General features: G+C 54.7%; 1 protein-coding gene across 3 annotated transcripts; it reads left to right on the top strand.

The window, feature by feature from the left end:
• The first annotated feature begins 798 nt into the window (after positions 1-798).
• Positions 799-12,180, top strand: KLHDC8A (kelch domain containing 8A). 3 transcript variants are annotated; one of them, XR_004627361.1, is made up of 6 exons: positions 928-1,303; positions 4,392-4,556; positions 4,798-5,013; positions 5,837-5,938; positions 6,821-8,224; positions 10,650-12,180. XR_004627361.1 is itself a non-coding variant. In XM_002918217.4 (5 exons), exons 1-5 carry the CDS (start codon positions 928-930, stop codon positions 7,012-7,014), a joined length of 1,053 nt encoding a protein of 350 aa, XP_002918263.1. In that variant the 5' UTR covers positions 799-927; the 3' UTR covers positions 7,015-8,289. The 3 variants fall into 3 exon arrangements, 1 of the variants encoding a protein (XP_002918263.1); XR_002142471.2 differs by lacking the exon at positions 10,650-12,180 and having other exon boundaries at positions 6,821-7,319; positions 7,399-8,289; XM_002918217.4 differs by lacking the exon at positions 10,650-12,180 and having other exon boundaries at positions 799-1,303; positions 6,821-8,289.
• The last annotated feature ends 5,340 nt before the right edge of the window (positions 12,181-17,520 follow it).

Here is a 17,520-nt window from a genome sequence, read left to right as displayed (position 1 = left end):
GTCTACCTCGGTGTCTCCGGTTACCTGTCCACACGTCTGTGCGTTTGTCAGTTACTCTGTTTCCGGATGGGAGAGGCTAGGGTGATGTGTAAGTTATGCAGAGGCGTGCGGGTCAGCGGACACACTATGTTTGGGTGCACCTGTGTCAGGTCGGCGCGTGTCACACCCACGGAACTTGTTTCTATTAGGTTAAAGCATTTGATCACACCTCCCCCCCTAGCAAAGCTGACTATTGAGCCAGCCTGTCACGAACTGGGTCTGTGTACTGTAGATAAACTGGGTAATTGGACTCTCCGTTTCCTCATGCAAAACAAACACAAACCGCCCACCCCCTCGCTGAAGGGCGTCTGGTCCCTGTCATCTGGGTTCCAGGCTCCCGTGCCCCGCCTCCTCTTCCGTTTCCTCATGCAAAACAAACACAAACCGCCCACCCCCTCGCTGAAGGGCGTCTGGTCCCTGTCATCTGGGTTCCAGGCTCCCGTGCCCCGCCTCCTCTGACCCTGTAGACAAGGTGAGCGGCTCCCGAGGGGCCCTTTCCCTCCCCCGCGGGCGGGCGCCGCCAGCGCTTATGTAAAGAGGTCACGGCCTGCTCCGTGGCGGGGCGCACGCGGCCTCCTGCACAGGTGTGGCGGTTGCGGGTGGGGAGGTGCGGGGAGCCGCCGGGCCGGCCTCCTCCCCGCCGGCGGCTCCGCTTCGCCTTCGCGCTGCTCGTCCCTTCTCCTCGTCTGCATGTGTGGCGGCGGCGTGCGGGCTGGGGAAGGACAGCGCGCCCTTTCCCCGGCTCCCCGCCGCCCGGCGGACGGGAGCCAGATGGAGGCGGCGAGAGGGGGCGCGGAGTAGCGGGCGGCCCCCCGGGCTCGCACCTCCCACGGCGGCCTGGCGCTCCGCGGGCACGGGGGCGCAGCGGGCGGGGCCCCCGGGGCTACCATGGAGGTACCTAACGTCAAGGACTTCCAGTGGAAGCGCCTGGCGCCGCTGCCTAGCCGCCGGGTCTACTGCTCCCTGCTGGAGAGCGGGGGACAGGTCTATGCCATCGGGGGATGTGACGACAACGGCATCCCCATGGACTGCTTTGAGGTCTACTCCCCCGAGGCCGACCAGTGGACCGCCCTGCCCCCCCTGCCCACAGCCCGGGCCGGGGTGGCCGCCATCGCCCTGGGGAAACGGATCATGGTGATCGGGGGTGTGGGCACCAGTCAGCTGCCCCTGAAGGTCGTCGAGATGTACAACATCGATGAGGGCAAGTGGAAGAAGAGGAGCGTGCTGCGCGAGGCCGCCATGGGCATTTCTGTCACGGCCAAAGGCGAGTGGGGCCGGGGCTGAGGGAGGGCAGAGAGAAGGGCGTGGGGGGCCACGGGGAGAGGGATGGAAACCAGCACTGAGTTGGGGGCCCACTATCACAGTCCTGATCCCATTTGATCCTCATAATAGACACTGAAACTGAAGGCCCACTGGCCTTATTTTACAGATGGGAAAACAGACTCAGCAGGTGAAGTGTCTAGGAATTCCGTATGATGCTAGAACTCCCCTCCACCAGGCTCCTCCCAGCAAGCTGGGCAGGCCTGGCCACAGAGGAGAGCTGAAGGTCTAGTGCCTGTCTCCGCAGACCCCTTCATTCAGCCGCACGACAGAGCCTCCTGCCCGCAACACCTCATCCCCTGAAATCTGCCTTCTAGGTGCCACCACCTCCAGACAGATTTTCAAGGTCCTGGGGACATTTGCTGCCTCTTTGTACCATCCCCAGGCGCTACTAGTGGGGCTTTGAGGCCTGACTCCTAGGCCTTTCCCATAACCCTAAACCTCCCCCTCTCCTCCTAATCTCAGAGATGCTAATGAATGGAGACTAGAAAGTTCCTGAGGGTCTTGCTCCTGCAGCACCTTGCCCAGGTTCACAGGTCTCGGGCCAAGCATGTGCTGACCACGAGGTTATTTGATCTATATTTCACTTTCTCAGAGCCCCTTGTTTCTTTCTCGTTGGTACTGGTACAGCCCAGAGCACAGAGGGGGCTCCAAAAGCTCTTTTGCTGAAACACGAAGGGTTTTATGGGAAATGGTCCAACAGAAATTAGAAAAGCCCAGGTGCAGCTCAGACAGCCTTAGTGGGCTGCAACCCACCCTGCTTCTCTGGCAAAGCCGTCTCGTTTACCTGTTGGGTCTACCGTAGATCAAAACCAGTATTTTCTTTTCTTTTCTTTTCTTTTCTTTTCTTTTCTTTTCTTTTCTTTTCTTTCTTTTCTCTTTTCTTTTCTTTTCTTTCTTTTCTTTTCTCTTTCTTTCTTTTCAAGATTTTATTTATTTATTTGACAGAGTGAGAGAGCACAAGCAGGGGGAGTGGCAGAGGGAGAGGGAGAAGCAGGCTCCCCGCTGAGCAGGGAGCCCGATGCGGGGCTCGATCCCAGGGTGCTGAGATCACGATCTGAGCCAAAGGCAGACGCTTCACCCACTGAGTCACCCAGGCGCCCCAGGAACTGGTATTTCTTGAGCGCCTGCTCTGTCTCTGGCACAGTTCTAGGTCCCAGGGAGGAAGGAGAGAGGCCGAAGTCCTGGCCCCTACTTTCAGAAGTCTGGGTCTGACCAATGAAGGTGACCAGTGAGAAACTCTAACCCAGAATCCCTCAGGGCAGTGGCCGGTGGGGCCTCCATGAACTCTGGGTACGAAGGATGGGAGACCTGGAGGCCCACTGGGAAAAAGAGATGGAAAGGGTATTCCTTGGTCCCCAGGCCTCGATGAATGCTGCTGGAAGATTAAGAGCTACCATTTACTGAGTCCTTACCGTAGGTGATTTATATAGTTTAGCCCCTCTGATCTTCACAACTGTGTGATGAGGTAAGTGCTGTGATCACCCTCGTTTTAGATGGAAGCAATGTGGGGCCCGAAGACATTAAATACCTTGCCTGATGTCACACGACTAGCGAGTGATGAGGGAGTGTGTGCTCCTCACTGTGGCACTGAAGGGGTTCAGCAGTTAGTCGGGGAAGCTTTCACATGCTTGTGTGTCAGGCATTGAAGCAGATGCTGGGGCCGCAGCTTAACAAATTCTCTAACCATCTAGTGGAAGAAACAGACAAGGATTATCTCGGTAACATGGTCAATAGGGTAAAGCCGATGCCACGGGGGGCACTGAGCCGATGCTCTCCGCCCAGCTTTGCCGTTGGGGGACACCCCGGTGATGGTGCAGGGATGAGTAGGAGCTGGCCCAGGAGTGGGGGCGTGGCGTGGACCGAGGGTTCTCAGCTAGAGGTGTGTTTCGGGTGACACACCGATGGAAGAGGCAGAGCCCATGTAAGGGAAATCCTCCCAATATTAGCAGGCCCGATCTCCTGACCTGAGGCTCCGCTTGGGATTTTTTTTTCCTTTTTCAGTAAGCCTGGAGGTAGTACTCGATTGCAGGAATAGTACTCATCCCTACAATTCCCTTGCAGAATAAAAGCCTCTTAGAGCCGGAAGTGGTGAAGACTGGCTACTGGGAGACAGAATCCCAGGCAGGGGTGGGTCCCTGGGAAGGAGAGCCGCTCCTGGGGTGGGGGAGGAGGCGAAGCTGTGTCTCTGGCAGGCTTCAGGAGGTGCTGGAGGGAGGCCCCGGAAAACGCGGATGCCTTGCTCATTGTCTCTGATGCAGTGTGTCCGCGAGGTGCCTTGAAAGGCTACCTGCGGCCAAGAGCAACAGAAAATGGGAGAGAACTTGCTTCTCCTCTCAGAGTGCCCAGCTTACTGTTCTGGCAGGGTTCCTTAAAGGGGCTAGTCTTCTGTCCTCCAAAGCCTCACCCTCATTCACCCCTAACCCTATCCCATCTAGTGCAGGAGGCCTTCTGGAGCCTGCAAGCTCCCGGTGTGTGAAGGAAGATAGCACTCCCCCATGGGGGTGGCAGACAGAGAAAACCAGCAGCAGGCCAGTGTCCCATAAGGCCAACCACAGCAGGGCTGACCTCATTTCCAAAGGCTCCCGCTGGGTCTGGAGAGTTCTAACCTGGAAGTGCCTAAGCCACAGTCCACCACTGGAGGGAACTGGAGGAATAGCCCTCCTCACCGGTATCCTCTCTGGCTGCCTGAGTGGGAGGAACACGGAGGGGACAAGACCTGCAAAGGGTAGTCTGGGCCTCAGCTCCACCAGAGTCTACCCCGTGTGAGGCTCAGCCAAGGGCTGGACACCAAGGAAGACTAAGGTTTGCAGGCCTGACGCGGCTTCAGGAAGACCAGGCTCAAGCCAGCAGGGACTTCTCACGGTTCCATCAGCCACGCTCAGCGAGGTCGCAGCGGTTGGGAACCTGACCTGACCTTGGTGCTGGTGTTCAAGGGGTTCACGGAGCCTGGCCTGGTAGGTGATTATTGAGGGGACTGTCTCACAGTGTCCATGAGCTGAGCCAGGGGCGTGTGTGACCTTTCTCCTTAGATTACCGAGTGTACGCGGCAGGCGGGATGGGCCTGGACCTCCGTCCGCACAGCCACCTCCAACACTATGACATGCTCAAGGACATGTGGGTGTCACTAGCACCCATGCCCACCCCGAGATATGCTGCCACCTCCTTCCTCCGAGGCTGCAAGATCTATGTGCTAGGTAAGGACAAGTTATCTGTCCCACGTCTATCTCTCCTTCCCTCCCTTGGGTCTGTCCCCACGGAAGCAGTGCCTGTGTGCTGAGCACCTCCTTGGCACTGAGGGGTAATCACGACGCCCCACCCCTCAGGGAGCTCCCTGTACTGTTGGGTAACAGTCAAAAGGGGAAACCCAGCCCTTGCCCTCAGGTACTTACTGTGGTCCCACCTCCTCCACCCCTCCAACCCCTTTCTGGCCTCCAGGGGGACGACAGTCCAAGTATGCAGTCAATGCCTTTGAGGTCTTTGACATCGAGACTCGCTCCTGGACCAAGTTCCCCAACATTCCCTGCAAGCGGGCCTTCTCCAGCTTTGTGACCCTGGATGATCGCTTGTACAGCCTGGGGGGCCTGCGGCAGGGTCGGCTCTACCGGCAGCCCAAGTTCCTCCGGACGATGGATGTGTTCGACATGGAACAGGGTGAGCAGGCCACCGGCCTCTAGCTGCCCACCACCCCTCCGACTGACTCCCCCGCACCCTACCCCCCATTCCATCCACCCTGTCAGGGCCGCTGACCCAGCGGCATGAGCCTTTAAGAAGTCTGAACATTCTGGGCTACTCTTGGGATCACTTTCTTTCATCTGGACAGGGCTCCTCTCGGCTGGCTGGTTATTTGTCTCCAAGCCTTTCCCATCTATTTTCTTTTTTTTTTTTTTTAAGATTTTATTTATTTATTCGATAGAGACAGAGACAGCCAGCGAGAGAGGGAACACAAGCAGGGGGAGTGGGAGAGGAAGAAGCAGGCTCATAGCAGAGGAGCCTGATGTGGGGCTCAATCCCACAACGCTGGGATCACGCCCTGAGCCAAAGGCAGACGCTTAACCGCTGTGCCACCCAGGCGCCGCCCCATCTATTTTCTGATCTTACAACATCCTGGCAGAGCCAGGGGAGGGAGGGCTTTTCCTGCTTTTTACCGATTCAGAGACAGAAGGATCCCAACTCCCACGCTGGCTGCTTCTGGTTAGCCTTCTCAGCTCAGAGTCCTCGAGAACAGAGGTGGAACAAGGTGATCCGTTGCAGGGGATTACGGTTCCTTGGCCTGTTGCAAGCCTGGGAGAGGGGAGAGGCCACGGAGCACGTCATTGCAAACAGCAGGAGGAGAAGTTTATGCCCTGAGCGCGAAGGGTGGATGGAGTGGACTTCTGCCTCGGGTGTGGGCTCTGGGGACTCAGTGTGTATTTAGTGGGGGAGGTCAGTATCTAAGTCTCTCTAAATTTATCCTGCCATGCTCCATGGCCCACAGGGGGCTGGCTGAAGATGGAACGCTCGTTCTTCCTCAAGAAGCGGCGGGCAGACTTCGTGGCCGGCTCTCTGAGCGGACGGGTCATAGTGGCCGGAGGACTCGGTAAGGATGGGGCTTCCAGACTCTTACTGCGGGTCTGGTCCTTGGTGGGCACTTCGTGTTCTCTCTGCATGAGCAGGAGAAGGTCCTGGCTGCTTGCACACTGCCTGCCTACCGCTTTATCCCAAATAATTCAAAACACTCCCTCCCTCCCACATAGCTACAAACGGGCCCCCGTGTGCTCTTTCCATCCTCTTACAGAGGGGAAACTGAGGCCAAGGAAGCGTGCACGACATGCTGTAAACCATGGAATGCAGGCTTGCTGAGCACAGATCCCTGGGGCCCAATCCAGGAATGCCTGGAAACAACAGCGTGGCAGGGACTAGCGTGGTCCTCTTTCTCTGGCCAGCTCCACTCCCTGGATACACAGCTGTCTTGGAATAGGAAAACAATCTGATCAGACAGATCTTTGGAATGGATTCAGGACTTGCTGAGTTACTCCTCACAGAGAATAGTGGCATTTTGAAGGCAGGACCCCAGCTTCAACAGGGGACAGATAACATGTGTAACAGGATTTGTAGGCACCCCGAGCTCACTCAGTGTGGACAGACTCCCACTTTGCCTAAGCATGAAAGGAGCTCAATATGAGCCAGACCATGGGGACAGCGTTTTAGTAAAAGGCAAAGGAAACGAAGCAGCAGAAACTTCTGGTAAAAGCAGAGGGTGGAGGAGATGAAAAGAGGGAGAGAAGGCAGGAGGGGCGAAGTGGCTGTTTGACAAGAGCGAAGGCCCAGGGTAGGGAGGGAGCCGATCTGCGGCCCAGCGATGGAGGTCCCTTGGCTTCTGCTTGTGGGTTCCTGAGAGAACCAGGGAGGTGGGGGCACTGTGGGGCAGGGATCGGTGGTAGGGCTCCTTTGTAAGGTCCGGGTCCCTTGGCACTTTCAGGGAACCAACCCACGGTCCTGGAGACGGCTGAGGCGTTCCACCCAGTGAAGAACAGGTGGGAGGTCCTCCCCCCCATGCCCACGCCCCGCTGCGCCTGCTCCAGCATCCTCCTCAAGAACTGCCTCCTGGCCGTGGGGGGCGTCAACCAGGGTCTGAGCGACGCAGTGGAAGCGCTGTGTGTCTCGGACCCCTAGCTGTCCCCGGGCCCGGTACCTGTGCCCCGGACCAGATCACTCCACTCTTGACAAGAGAAATGGTCTCATCAGAGCCGTTTGGGTGACTTCCTAGGAGGCCAGCTCCTCTCAGCAGCTAGTGGGGTCAGGCCCTGGGGCTCTGAGGGACCTCCCTCCACCGCCACACCATCCCAATCCCAGGAAACCGTAAGAAGACACGCTGACTCTGCCAGCCTCCAGCTGGAGCCCAGCTGAGCTCTGGGGAGCCCCCTCCCTTACTGCTCAGGCAGAGAAAGGCGCAGAAGCACCTGCTACCGCCCCTTCCTGTGAGTTCCGCCTCCCCCGGTGCCCAGGGTAGGAGGTAGGTAGGGCAGAAGACAACAGCTATCCCTGTCTTCTCCCCAGCTCTGCACGAGTTGGAGGGTCTCTTGGGATGGAAGATGGTGAAGGCTTGCAAGGAGTCCCAAACGCTTCTTCTCTCCCGTGGTCCACATGCCTTCCCCATTTGGCGGTCACCTTCAGGCCTGTCCTAGCCCTCATCTGCTCAGCAAGAATTGACCTTGGAGCAGGAGCCGCTGAATTGGAAGAGAAGTCAGGTTTAAACGGACAGGTCCAGGTCAGCAGCCTTGGCCAGGAAGAGCCCATGCCTCTCGGGCCCTTGATGGGAATGCGGTGATGAGGAAAGAAGGAGCAGACACCCAGCCCAGGCTCTGCTTCCAGCGTCTCTCCTCACTCACTTTCTCCTTCTGCCACGCCTCCCTGGCCCTTTTGTCCCCAGCGGCCCCGGAGTGTTTCTGTGCAAAACCTTCTCATGTACACTGTGGCATCAAAATCCATGAAGGCTGGATTAACTGCACTCGGGTTAACACAGCAGCACAACGATTAAAATCTATATTCCTATCCTCTCGGGTAGCTGGTGCAGGGGTGGGGTGGACAGGTGTCTCGACGGGTAGAGGGGACCCCAGGAAACATTTCCTCTGACATTCTCAGACTAAATAGGGCCCCAGGTGACCAGCTGTCCTTGGCTGTTCCCACCAAGGAGGTTCCATCTCCAAACCATGGCCCGGCGCGTCATCTCGCTCCCGGAACAGCTGCATTTCTTCCTTCTCCTCGGCGTTGAGACTCCACTTGCAAGTTAGGAAAGGCTGTGCTCGATAGCTGACATCTTCGCATCCGGCCTCCACATCCACATCCTTCACTCAGCTGAAGTTCGCTCCTGCCTTACCCCAAGGTGACAGGGGATTGCTCATGAACTTAAAGACTTAAAGCTTGTAGGGCACCTCTTCTTTTTTTTTAAGATCTTATTTATTTGAGAGAGATAACAAGCAGTGGGGAGGGGCAGAGCGAGAGAAGCGGGCTCCCCCTGAGCAGGGAGCCTGACGTGGGGCTCCATCCCAGGACCCCAGGATCATGACCTGAGCCGAAGGCAGATGCTTCACCGACTGAGCCACCCAGGCACCCCTAGGGCACCTCTTTCTGATTCCCAGTTATTTTTAAAAGCTGTACCAGCACCAGGGATACAAAGGAAAACCTGCCTTGGGAGGGTTTGCGGGGCAGTCAGAGGGCACTTACTACGTGATGGTGTAATTCGTTCTCGAGAGGCAGGAACAGAGGAGAAACACCGTCTGGGTCTCAGGGCTCAGGGGGAGCCTCCTGGAGCATCCCCTTCGCCTTCAGGACAAGTGGAACCTGGTCTTTAAGGGGCAGGGGCTTTTCTGCCTTCCTCCAGCCCCAGAAGGGTGCTGCCCCCTGCTGGCCCAGCCCGGCCTTCCCACCCAGGCTAGAGGCGGCCTGTGGACACGGGTGCCCCCTGGTGAGCAGACTGCAGGGGAGCCTTTCCTATTGCTTCTGGACACCTCTATTTTGGTTCTGTTAGTTGCTGAAGTAACTGTCAGAAGAAGGTGCTGGAAGAGCTACAGATCCTGGGAGGGATGGAACAGCATGTTTGGGAAGCCACTTCCAGGTCCAGCCCTGGTCTGCCTCCGCCACCCTTCCGTTCCCATTTCTGCACTGTCCCCTTCCATCCTCCTGAGAAAGGTCTTTACAAACAGGGGTCCCTCCACCCTTTCCAAGAGAAGCCAAAGCTGTGTGTGTGTGTGTGTGTGTGTGTGTGTGTGTGTGTGTGTGTGCTGGAGGAGCGGGCTTTCCAAGCACACAAAATGGTACCAGGTCTGTGGATGGGACTGACTGAGGCATTTTTAAATGGTTAGAACTTCACGGGTACAGTCAACTTGAAAAACGCTCTTCCCATTATGAGAACAGGGGACGGGTCCCCAGAACCAAGAGGGCCACTACGAGCTGGACTGGTATCCGCTAAGGACTTACCTCTCGGAGGTTCATGCTGGGAAGGACTCTGGGGGTGCCCCACTGGGCTGGGGAAACAGGGACTGTCAGGGGTAAACATCACAGTCTGTACCTCACGGTGTCCTGGAGGCAGTTCTGCGGTGAGCCGGCCTGGCTCCAGGCCTCACTCCGCCCCCCCCCATAAGCTTTCCTGTCAACATCCCTGTCTGGAAAGGTCCCTCCCCTCCTCATTCTCACTTCATCTCCCAATCTGTAGAACAGGAGTAAGGATCATGCCATCTGACAAGGTGGTGAAGCCCTCACTTCAATCCTTAGATCAACTCTATGAGGTAAGGGATGTCCCATTTTGCAGATGAGAAAGCTAAGGCTCGAAGAGATTATATAACTTGTCCAAGGTCCCAAGCTAGTAAGTGACTGAGCCATGACTGATTTCAAAGTCCTGACCACAGCACTCCATTGCCTCGAACGACGTAGCACACAGAGGAGGCAAGGACATCAGCTGCGATGTACTCATGTAAGGGGTTCGAGATGTCGAACCCGGAAAGATGAGTGCCTCTTGCAGCTTCGTATCCCTGTGAGCTTGGGCAAGCCTGGGATCGGTCTGTTTTAGATGGGGAAACAGTGACTTCCACAAGTTGTCATGAGCTCTGGAATGGGGGAGCCCAGTCTTTCTTGCTTGTCCTCACGTACTCGGCACCTGGTTCATGCCTGGCACCCAGCCACCTCCTGATAAACGTGTCTGAGCGAGTTTAGGGGATGGTTCCTTAAGGGGAAGAACTGGGAAAAATTCCTGGAGCCCCAGTCCCCGTTCCTCATTAGCCAGATTGGACTCTCCTGAGTCCTGAGACAATTTCTTTAATTCATGCAAAACACCTCCGAAGAGGAAATATTTGGCAGGTGACTCAGAGGGTCAGTGGGGTGAGAGGCTGGAGGCCCGGAAGTATCTGAAGACTGGACACCTGAGGTGACACCTTGAGTTGGTAAGTTTTCTAGACGGTTCAGAGAAGCCTGTCTCCCTCCAGCCTCCCTCCACCCTCCACATTGCTGGAGTGAGGACCTCCAGGCTTGCCGCTGGTGGCCTGGCTTATCTGGGGCCTAGGTGGGCCTTCCGGGCTCATCCTCGGGTCAGCCTGGCAAGGGAGGGGGTGGCTGTGCCCTCAAGGCAAGGGACTTCTAAGGCCCCACTCACCGTCCCCAGAAGGTGGGCTGCCCTGCCCTCTTTATCTGGAGGATGAGAAGGGGGACTTTGGGGGCACTCTCCCTCCCACTCAACGGAAAATGAGGCCTGGTCCTCACATCTTTAAAAGCAAAACATCTGTAAGGGGATAGTAATTTACAAATCCCTTTCCCAGGCTCCCCTATCCGGATCCAGTGTCCCCGTCCATGGGAGAAGGGGACTGGATTGGAGCTACACTTCCAGATGGGTCTCCAACACCTGTGGGAAGCCTGCTCAGCCCTGGTGACAAACGACCATCCCACCTTCGTTCTTCTCATCCACAGCCCCCTCAGGCTGGCCCCTCCCCGATTTCCGTGGCCACCACCCTTGTCCACACCCTCATGCTCCTGCATGAGCACAAGTCGCAGCCTCCCCACTGCGCTGCACCCCCAGCCCTCTCCTCCAGCCCACCCTTCGCATCGCTGTTAGAGCCTCTGCGCTTTGGAAATCTCTCTCGTCTCCAAATCCAACTGTCCTTGCGGAGCTTAGCATCCCCAGCAGCTCCCCCTACCCTTCAGGGGATTCCCAGCCTCGGTCTGGGCCTCTGAGGCCTTTGGCACAGGTCCCACCTCCCCACCTCCCCTCTGCCCAGGGTTCCTGCCCTTCGTGTACCTGGTGAATGCAGCCACCGCACCCACACATCACCCCCAGACACAAAACTTTCTAGGTTCTCCTCAGGACCACGACAGTGCCATTCACCCTTGGAGGTTCAGAACATCACAGCTTGCTGGGCATGCAGTGTCCAAATGGATAACAAATAATTGATGGAATAAATGTGTAGCAAACAACAGGACTGAATGAAGCCAGAAATCAAAGAGCCGAGAGACAGCACCAACGTTGCGAGTAACCTCTACAATGGCCCCTCTTCCCCGGAGCCCGTCTACAGCCTGTGGCTGGCACAAAGCATCAGAGTCAGGAAATCAGCAGTATTTCAAATCCCCTCGCTTAGGGATCGGGTCCCTTCTCCCTTGGCTGCAGGCTCTGACGGGAGGGATAGGTCAGGATTGGGCTTTTCATAAACTGTGGGGGACAGCCTGCCTGTTAATCCCGGCTTGTGATAACAGCCCCCAGCACCAGATTGTGCTAGCGTCATTCAGGGCCAAGAGAAATGCTGGCTCCTGCCTTCCCTTACCGAGGGTCAGGAGCTGGTGACCGGCTCAAGAATGTGCTTTGTTTGGGGTTTACATTCCAGGAGCAGCTTGGGAGGCCAAGGGCTCAGGTTGCCAGTGGGAGCCAGACACGGGGCAGGGAGGTGGCACTGGGCAGACCTTCCCCCCCGCCCCCGCATGCCTCCTATGCCCTGTCCTGCCTGGTCCTCTCCGGACCACCCACACGAGTGCAGGGGCGCAGCTGTGGAGGCAGAGCCAGGAGGAAGGACACACTCAGCGCCTTCAAGGGAGCAACATTTAAGTGGAGTGCAGGGTACTGAGTTCTGAGCCGCTGCCGCAAATGCCCCGCTGCTGGGGAGCCTTTAACAGGCTTCTGTGTTCAGGGTCTCTTTTGACTAATTATGAACTGAGACGTAGGGAAACTGAGTCGTCTCTTCCAGGTCATGTGGCCAGCCAGGCGTCGAGCCAGGTGTAGAACCCCATCCTCTGACTGCCTTTCTGGGGCTCATGTACCCCTTGCCTCATGGACATCGACAGCCCCTGTACCCCAGGATCCAACCTAACTAAGGCCCTGACTTCCCAGGGTCAGTGAAGGATCAATAAAATCGTGGATGTGAAAGTGTTGACCCTGTAAAGATGAGAATTTTTTTTTAAAGACTTTATGTATTTATTTGTCAGAGAGAGAGAGAGTATAAGCAGTGGGAGCGGCAAGCAGAGGGAGAGGGAGAAGCAGGCTCCCTGCTAAGCAAGAAGCCCCATGTGGGGCTCGATCTCAGGACCCTGAGATCACGACCTGAGCCAAAGGCAGACACTTAACCAACTGAGCCACCCAGGCGTCCCTTATTTTTATTTCTTATGTCCCATCTCAGTCCATCATGCTCTCTGGTGACTAAAGCAAGAGCACAGCAGAATTAATGGAAAGTACCCAGTGACTGGGTGCCCAGGGGATGAATCCCATGAAAACCCCAGGCCTAAGCCTAGGTGCCCCCGCTCCCGCCTGCAAACCCCACAGCTATGGGAGTTACACAGGCTCAGAGACTGAGAAAAGACACAGGAATGAGAGGCAGCAAAAGAGAAAGATCTTTTCGTTTTGCCATCAAACGCTGCCTAGAAGCCCTGGCCCAAGTCTACACAAACAACCACCCACCCCACCTCCCAACTCTCAGAATATCCTTGTTCTGGCTAGAAAACCAGCGCTGAGAGTAATTCACAGGCCATTCCTCTTCTCCCCCCAAGTCAGGCTCCTCTCTCCCTTCCCTAGGACAGAGCTCTAGCCCTGGGCAGTTTCAATGCTTATCTTAACAGTCCTGTGCCCCAGATCAGATCAGCTGTAGCTCAGAGAGTCTGATAAGCCCCTTGTTGTTACAGCGCACAGACGCACATGGATCTCTGCCAGAATTGGGGGGAGGGGACTTGAGAGCGCCAGAGCCCAGCAAAACCCCAAGCAGACATAGGAAATCATCAATCTGACCCCTTCACATCTTGTTTCATCCCACAGAAAGCCCACAAGGCAGTCATGAGGCACATTTCAGGTTGAGTAAACTATGACATAGAGAGGCAGAGACTATTTGAGACTCTGGGCAAGTCAAGTATCTCTCTAAGCTGAGGTATGATGGCTGAGAGAGCTGTTTCTGAAGCCAGATGGCCTGGACTCCGGTCTGGGTCCACTACTCGCCAGCTTTGTGACACTACAGTTCTTGAATTTCTCTGTGTCTCAGTTTCCTCATCTATGCAATGGGGATAATCATATGCCGGCACCCACTTTACATAGAGTTGTGGTGAGGGTGGAATTCATGTATACAGTGGCTAGCACGCAGCGTGTGAGCTGTGTAAAAGCCAATTGTGGCCCACAGAGTTGCCAAGAGATGCGAGAGTGTCATGGCCAGTTAGTGGCGGGGCAGAGCAGAACCTAGAGCCTGGGTTCAGATTCCTGAGCCAAAACATCATTCCAGTCTGGGGCTGGGAAAGGGAATGGAGCCCCTGAATGTCTTGTAGTGATGAAATCACTTAGCAGGTGGGCAAAAGAAGGGGAGTGATAGAGATTTCTAATTCGTCCTTTCTTACATATAGCAGAGGAGTCCCAGCAGAGTTGACATGAAACTCAGAGTTGGTTTATCCAAATCTCTTTTTAAAGACGAGGAAAATTTCCCAAGAGAGAAAGTCCTTGGCCATGACCCAAGTGGCTGCATTGGTGGTTAAAACAGGAGCTGGCACCCGGGACCCCTAACTCTTCAGCTGCCGCTTCTCCCTGCCGCTCCAGGCAGGAGACAGGCAAGCTTTCTGGTTTGGGGAGAAGAGCTAGGGTCATGTCCCTCCCAGGCCTAATCTGTGAATAAGATTCAATTTCCCATTGTAATCGAGAGCCTGGGGACTGCTTTCGGTCTTCGCTGCACATGATGCCCCCAAATTCCTGGTAAGGCTTACAGAATTTCGATTGTAAGCAGCTCATTAGTTCCAGCTTGTATTTCCAGAGCCCATGCGGGTGCCACAAAGCAACACCATCCTTAGGAGCTCCAGCTGCGATGTTGGACCCACAGGGTTAGCCTCTCAGCTCTGTTACTCCCAGTCAAGGCTGGGTGGCCTTGGACAGAACACTGTATCTAAGACAGTTAGAACCAGGGCTGGCTCAATAAATGTTAAATGCTATTTTATCTATTATTGTCATTGTTCAGTACATATTTGTTGAATGAATGAATGAATGAATGAATGAATGAATGAATGACGAACTAACAAACGAATGGAGTGATCGGCTCTTTGAAGGAATGATTACCTAAGCCGACCAAAGCTTGCAGTGACAGCTTTGGGCATCCCGTGTAGCATGCTAGGTTTGAGTTGGCCAGTAGAGAGCAGCATTGAGTCAGGCATCCTAACTTGCCCGCAACTTCCAGCGTTTACAACACTCTCTTTGTACTTACACCTTCTAATCTTGGAGGGCTGCTTCTAACTCATCAGTTCCTATCCAGACAGTTCCACCAGCACCTAAGAGGGGAAGGGCAGCACCTTCAAGGCCATACTGTCCACCACCTGGGGGTGACTGAAAACTGTAACCCGTCCTCAGAGCTCCAGGGAAAGGGAATATAATGGTTGGGGGTCTTAGGCTGGAAGGGCCCTCCAGCCTGTAGCAGCCCTTTCCTCAAAGAAAAGGAAAGCTGGGCTTAGGCATCAATACTGAGGTAAATCGCAGGGAGGAGACGCTCTAGGGCCTGCGAGCCCGCCTAAAGTTCATCAGATCCAGAGAATGCTTGGCTGGCTCTTCTCTGCTCCCGTGCCTGCTTCCCCCCACCCACACGCACACTCAGCATTGCCTCCCCTCACCCACCTCCACCCCATCCCTGAAGGCTTTTCCCCACACTTCTCCCTTTAAAGTCCTCCATCAAGCCCCTGAGTCAGAATAGGATCACATGACATCTTATACTTCTCTTGAGGGCCTGCCTACTTTCTGCCTCGGGTTATATGATAAATTGTGTATTTATCTCATTTCCTTTACTAAATTGTATACTTCCTGAGAGCCCAGAGCTAATTCTTGGTCACCCCCAAGGCTTATCTTAGATATATTTATTTTTCAGAAGAAATGCTTTACCTGTCACCCCCCAAAATATGGCTTTGGTGTCCCTTACCTGCCGTCCAACCAGCACCCTGCACTCCATGCCCCACAGCAGTCCTTACTCTGAGCCACATTAACATATGTTTTTACTAGAGTCTAGACCCACACAGACACACATGCACACAGGTTATGAAGTGTATAGGGACTGGGACAGATGCTTATTTCTCATTGCTTGCCTGAGGTGACCCAAAGAATGGTTATCCCCAGAGCCCTTCACACAGCGATCCGTGATGGGACATGGGGGTGGGGGGCCAGGCTTCCCCTTCCCAGGAGGGGATGGTGGGGCAGGCAGGATTAACATGGCCTAGCTCAACCCAGCTTTCCAGCCACATCCGAGCACATGACCCAGGAATGTCCTAAAATCTGCGGCAGCCGAGGCCCCAGATAGAATCAGATTCCCTGTTAGGGAATTCTCACTCTGTTGCAACAGAGCAGGTCTCCCTTCAAGGAACTGAGAGTTGAGTTTCAGCAGAGAACCGCATTCCGAGTCACAAGCTGTTCCGGCTCTGAGTCTACGTCGGCCTCCTCTGCTTGTCTCTGTGGACAGACAGCGGCCTAGTCCACTCGTCACTACTGTCTCGTAGTCCCTCAGGGGCCACCAAGGCGCACCTGGCTGGAACAGGACAGATTTCTTTTCTCTGGCTTCTTTGATCATACGTGGCTTGCCCCCTAAATGAGGATTCACTTTCTGGTCAAAGGAAGCTGAAGTGGGGTGGGGAAGGCCCAGGAGGCGCAGGGATCGACGCCCCCCCCTCCCCCAGCCAGGGCCAGTTCAGGTGGCGATGGAGGGAAATCAATCGTCTGGAGACACTTCCGCTTTAGTGTCTGAATTCCATCGCACATACGTTTCTTTGGTCCATAAGCATCTACGGAGCACCTTTTTTCGTGCCTAGCCAGTGCACTGGCAGTATTGGGGATATCTGGCAGAATTTATAGGAGTCTAGATTAAGCCTGAAAGGGAATCTTAGGCTCATGTGTAGAATTCTTTCAACTTATTTATGAGGAGGTGTTGATTCATCTGGCTAATTGTCTCCCGTCCTTCGGTCCTTCGTCCTTCCTTGTGCTGGAAGCTGCCCCTGACCGACTTCCTCCTATTCAAGCTAAGGGCTCCCTCCTGTTATACACCCCAAGGGCATTCTGTTCTCCCATCTTGAGCACATCTGCCTCTGTCGAGGATTTGCTGGTTTATTTCTCACGAGACTGAGAAATCTCTGAGGGCAGAGACCATGTATAGACATAGGCCCAGCACCTAGTGGGCACCAGTATTTATAGAATGAGTAAGTGATTGGTAAAAGGCCACAGAACTGGTTGGTGTCAGCAGGACTAGAGCTCAGGGCCCTGTGCTTGCTCTAATATTACCCATGATTCCTCCTATGAATCCTAATCCATCTGGATGGCCCCCGCTAGCTGGGCCCCCAGGATGAATGCAGATCTCAGGGGAGAAAGAAACCAGCAGGTCAGGGGGACTGTTACCTAGGCCTCATTCTATTTTGGCAGACGACTCAGAGCAAGAAGGGAGGCTGTAGAGGGAAGAATAGCAAATTGGCTACTCCTGCAACCATCCAGATTTGGGGAAGGGAGGTTGTTTTTCCTACCTAAGTGGATATTCTCCAGCTACAAAGGAAGAATTCTCCAACCCTAACTCACACTAGAAAGGATCAAAGGATCAGTGGAAGTAGGAAAGTAGGCAGACACTAAACACAAAATCCAGTCACTGGGGATGTAGTCCTTCTTGATCTTCAGCATGCCCTGAATACACGGCCGGAGATACAATCCTCCTTTTGGGTGGGGGGGTCTGAACCCCAGCTCTGCCAGTTTCTCTGTATGGCTGTATGACCTTTGGCAAAGTAAGACCCACTTCAAAAAGTTGCGTTAGCATGAAGACTCAAGGGGAAATGTCTCTTTCTCCCTACTGCACTTCACATTTGGAGGAAGGAGGCGAGCCTATGGATATTCTCATTTCATTCTAAATGACACTTAGAATGGGGATTTTAGACCTAGTGCTCCAGGCCTTAAATACCAAGCCAAATCTCATGACCGACCACCAGTCCTCCTGGCTCCAAAATCACAGAAAGGAAAACTGTGAGTGGGCAGCTATATACAGATTTAGGGAACACAAGTTAAATAATAGGAGTGTAATGCATTTTTTAATGAATGAATGTTTCCCTTTGCCTTGCTCCACCTCCTTCCAACATTTCATAAATTCCACTACATCTTGAGAGAGCCACTCAACCCTAGAAGCCTTCTTTGATGAAGAGGTAAGAACTTTTCCAGATCTGGGATCCAGTTAAGTT

Source organism: Ailuropoda melanoleuca, chromosome 8, assembly GCF_002007445.2.
Source record: "Ailuropoda melanoleuca isolate Jingjing chromosome 8, ASM200744v2, whole genome shotgun sequence".
In the NCBI taxonomy this organism is placed as follows: domain Eukaryota; kingdom Metazoa; phylum Chordata; class Mammalia; order Carnivora; family Ursidae; genus Ailuropoda; species Ailuropoda melanoleuca.
The sequence above is the reverse complement of the archived record's forward strand: the minus strand, read 5'-3'. Positions and strand labels throughout refer to the sequence as shown.